This window comes from Engraulis encrasicolus, chromosome 15 (assembly GCF_034702125.1).
Source record: "Engraulis encrasicolus isolate BLACKSEA-1 chromosome 15, IST_EnEncr_1.0, whole genome shotgun sequence".
NCBI classification, from domain to species: domain Eukaryota; kingdom Metazoa; phylum Chordata; class Actinopteri; order Clupeiformes; family Engraulidae; genus Engraulis; species Engraulis encrasicolus.
The window spans coordinates 9970558-9975557 of NC_085871.1; the positions used below are offsets into that span (position 1 = coordinate 9970558).

At 47.9% G+C, this 5000-nt stretch overlaps 1 protein-coding gene across 19 annotated transcripts in view; it reads left to right on the forward strand.

Annotated features, from left to right (window-relative positions):
- The window catches only part of tcf7l2 (transcription factor 7 like 2), a 159634-nt gene that overhangs the window by 124912 nt on the left and 29722 nt on the right, over nt 1–5000 (forward strand). For 10 of the 19 annotated variants that reach the window (XM_063217002.1, XM_063217003.1, XM_063217006.1 and 7 more), the window contains one exon: nt 2069–2185. The exons of the other annotated variants lie outside the window; for them this stretch is intronic. In XM_063217002.1, the coding sequence (XP_063073072.1) occupies nt 2069–2185 (117 nt within the window). The remainder of the gene's footprint in view (nt 1–2068; nt 2186–5000) is intronic. 19 annotated transcript variants of the gene reach the window in all.

The following is a 5000-nucleotide window of genomic DNA, read 5'->3' on the forward strand; positions in this document are numbered from 1 at the left end:
TGTGTGTGTGTGTGTGTGTGTGTGTGTGTGTGTGTGTGTGTGTGTGTGTGTGTGTGTGTGTGTGTGTGTGTGTGTGTGTGTGTATCTAGGTATGAACTGTATACGTATATGTGTTTTTGTGTGTGTCTGTGTGTGTGCTATGTGTGTTTCTGTGTTTGGTCGTGCTAGAGTGAATGTGCCTTGTGTGTGTGACTTAATCATTAGATACTCCCATTCCTTGTCCACACACACACACGCGCACGCACACGCTCACGCACACGCACACACACACACACACACGCACACGCACACACACACACCCCTACACACATTCTGCACCCCCCACCCCCCTCCCATATGGAGGGACCTTGGGCCAGGCTGGTGTCTGAGAGTAAACAAAGAGAGACAGGGGTCCCCCGAGCCGGAGCGGGGCCCTGCCGAACTCTAAAATATTAATTATGTTTTTACAGGCAGGCGGCAGGGCCCCAGCAGAGCGTTTACCCACCCCACCACTGAGAAGGAGAGAGAGAGAGAGAGAGAAGGGCTCACTGACTCTTAGTCTCTCTCCCTAAAACACACACACACTTGATAACACACATACACGCACACACACACGCACACTTAGATATGCACACACTTAGACACGCGCAAGCACACACACACTATTAGACAAAAACACTCGAACGCTCACAGTCGCTCTCCTCTCCCTAAAACAGACATACAGTTTCCACTTGCTAACATACACTCGCTAACATACACACGCATAGACACACGCATGCACACACACATGCTCCCAAACACACAGACACAGAAAAACACACTTACAAAGGCACAGAAGCGCACACGCTGTCGCTCTTAGACAAAACACACACACACAGACACACAGACCCAGACAGACACACGCACACTAAGTCACTAACACAAAGACTCAGAATCACATTATTATCATCGCAGAACTGCAACTCTAACTAGGCTTAGATTCACAGAGGAGCACACACACAGACAGACATGAACACACACACACACACACACACACACACACACACACACACACACACACACATACACACACACACACACACACACACACACACACACACACACACACACACACACACACACACACACACACACACACACACACACACACACACACACACACACACACAGAAGCACATACATTTGATGATTTATGATGGTGTTCAATAATGAGAATGAGGGATCTGGCAAGTGGCTGTATTAGTGCTGCAAGACATACATACATTCACACCGCACACACACGCACGCACACCACACACACACACATGCACACACACACACACACACACACACAGACAGAGAGCAGGCAGACAGCTATCCTTAACGGCACACAAATACACACACACGCACGCACGCACACACACACACACACACACACCAGAAGGCCTCCTGTAACTTGGTTAGAGGAAATAGGGGGGATGAGTGCAGCAGACAGAGAGCTCTCAGAGGAGGAGAGGAGATCCTCATTGGAAGCATACCCTCTATACTAGACCAGTGTTTCCCAACCAGGGGTACGTGTACCACTAGGGGTAGGCGAGCACACTGCAGGGGGTACTTGGAAAAATGTTATTATTATAAGAAATGTATGGAGCAGTCACATCAGGACAGAAAAAGCGATACAGTATGTGAATTAGGGGTACTCATGGCACAACTAAGATGCTTAGGGGGTACGCAAGACAAAAAAGGTTGGGAAACAATGTACTAGACCCCCAAGCCCTCAGAGCTGGCCCAGAGCTGGGCCAACCTCATGTTCCTATGTCAGATTAGTGAGGCCATTCTACAGTATGGCTGAGGTTCGTAGCCAACAGTGGATCACTGTAATAGTCAATGAAAAATCGTAACTACCATAGTACTACATCATTATGACTGTACACATGGCCTTTAGTAATACATTACGAGTTGGTCATTGCCACTCTGGTAACAGCTGATTTATAACAGGGGCCGTGTCTTACTGGGTTACGTTTAGATGCTAAGGGTTTGATTCTCAGAGTTCGTAGAAGACTGCAAGGTTCTTATTAGAGTATAATTGGACACACTCCCTGTCACCCAGATATGCAACCCCAAGATCGCCGGAGAGCCCCCAAGAGCTGACTGGTCTTGGACCCAGAGGCGCATCTTGTCACCAGGCTAGGCAGGCAGCCGCTTGGGCCTCCCAAGCCTACAGATGGTGAATAACAACTAAGACTTTAAACTGCGGTATTGGTGATTTGTTGCAAATGTACAATCCTTTGAATTTTCACTTGGGGCCCCCACTTACCCTAGAATCGCCTCTGCTTGGACCGTGTCCGTGCAGTGAAATAGGTTCTAATGTATGGTATAGAGTTTGATCCTGTGGTTCTGATCCTTAAGTAGCACATACTCCCAGTGCCACAGAGAGCACAACCCCAACAGCAAATTGATTTGTCATCTAATGACTCTGAGAGTAATAAGGCAGGTTCTAATACAGTGGTTCTCGACCTTTTTATGAACAAACGCCCCCTTGTCCTCAGCGTAAGCCTCCCAACTCCCCCTTGATCTCATCACAAGCCTGCCAATGGCTGAGTATGAACTCTTCCCTAAAAATAAAATAGATTATTGCCCTTAGAGCCAGCATTGAGAAACACTATTCTAATGTCATAATGTTTGGTGTTGGATTCTCTGAGTTTGTAGTAGTGTGCACACTCTCTAGGCCATCTAGGGTAGAACCCCAGTCGTATGCACTACATTACATTACGCCTAGAGCAGTAATATACATTACGTTACACCTAGGCAAGTAGTACACATTACATTACATCACATTACATTACATTACACCTAGCCCCGTAGTATACATTACATTACATTACACCTAGCCCAATAGTATACAATACATTGCACCTAGCCCAATAGTATACATTACAATACATTGCAACTAGCCCAATAGACTAGTATTCTTACAGCAGTACTCACAGCAGTAGTATACCAGAAGTTGACATTCATGTGTAGGTTGTAAGACGGGCTCTAGCGCCTGTCTGTTTAGTGAGTGTCGACCTTAGACTCTTAAGATTCCTGCTAGAGCCCAGGGGATGGTATTATTGATATCATTAGCTGCAGGTCATGCCCTTGCTCCCGTGGGGGTAGTTTGTGGTTTCATGGGGGTTGCTGAAGTGGATCATGAGCCTCCGCTTCTCTGAATGGTGAAGGCGTCGCTACATTGTTGGGATCGCTGTAGCCAAATGTTGGAATATTTTGGTCTTTGGGCTCAGAAGGTCATATGCTCGAATCCTTTAGTGATGAGCCTCCGCTTCTCTGAATGGTGAAGGCATGGCTACATTGTTGGGATAGCTGTGGCAAATTGTTGGAATATTTTGGTCTTTGGCTCAGAAGGTCATATGCTCGAATCCTTTGGTTTTCCTTTGTAGGAAAAATATGGATGGAGAGGTGAATAGTAGTCACTCCCCTCCTGTACCCTTTGAGCGTAGCATCTAACTCTTCATTGCCCCAAATGGCCTGTGACTGTGATTTTTTTATTTGTTTGTGTGTTGGCAGGGGTAAATACAGTTTTTAGAATGATGTCAGGGTGTGTATGTGTGTGTGTGTGTGTTTGTGTGTGTGTGTGTGTGTGTGTGTGTGTGTGTGTGTGTGTGTGTGTGTGTGTGTGTGTGTGTGTGTGTGTGTGTGTGTGTGTGTGTGTGTGTGTGTGTGTGTGTGTGTGTGTGTGTGTGTGTGTGTGTGTTTGTGTGCGTTCGTGCGTGCGGGTGCGTGCATGCATGTGCGTGCATGTGTGTGCGTGCATGTGTGCATGTGCGTATGTGTGTATGTGTCAGGGGATGTACACTGTTCAGACAACATGTGTCATCAGAGTTGTAAGCACATCTGGTACATCATCTGTTGCCTTGGATACCAGTCCAGTTTACATGAGCCTACCTCTTGTTGTGGTTAAAGTTTACACAGGGCTTCATAGGAGGTTAGCAACGGTGGGTGACTCACCCCTTGAAGCCAGTGGCCGTTGACTTGATAAGACATAGATTAGCCTATGGTGGTTGTTGATGTGAACACGCACACACAAACACGTGTGTGTGTTTTTCTCTGTGTGTGTGTGTGTGTGTGTGTGTGTGTGTGTGTGTGTGTGTGTGTGTGTGTGTGTGTGTGTGTGTGTGTGTGTGTGTGTGTGTGTGTGTGTGTGTGTGTGTCTGTGTGTGTGTGTGTGTGTGTGTGGTAAGCGTAAGGTAACCTGTCCTAACGAGCTCTTAACAGCACTATCATCTGATTTCCCTACAGGGTAATTCAATTAGGAGAGGGGGATGAGTGGAGAGGAGAGGGGGACGAGGAGAGGAGAGGGGGATGAGTGGAGAGGAGAGGAGAGGGAAATGAAGAGAGGAGATGAGTGGAGAGGAGAGGAGAGGGGGATGAGAGGGGGATGAGGAGAGGAGAGGGGGATGAGCAGAGGAGAGGGAAGGGGGGCGAGGACAGGAGAGGAGAGAGGAGAGGGGCATGAGGAGAGAGGATACAACAGAGGGATGAGGAGAGGAGAAGAGAAGAGAGGAGAGGGGGATGAGGAGAGGAGAAGAGTGGAGAGAGGGATGAGGAGAGAGATGAGGAGAGGAGAGGAGAGGGGGATGGGGTGGGGGTGATGTTGCCGAGTAGCCTAATGTGCTCTGATGATAGCTAATTGAATTAGAGCCGACGAGTAGGGCTGGTGTGTGTGTGTGTGCGTGTGTGTGTGCGTGTGCGTGTGGGAGTGCACATGTGTGTGTGTTTGCTCAAGATGGGCTTTTGAGGAGAGGAGTTGCTTTAGCACATGTGTGTTAAAATCACTGGAGATTAAGGTACACACACACACACACACACACACACACACACACACACACACACACACACACACACACACACACACACACACACACACACACACACACACACACACACACACACAGCAGCAGCAGCAGCATCATAACGAGCTCTTGAGGAAAAACAGTTTAATTGTGTTTATGGACCTGCAGAGCCAAACCGCACAAACGAGG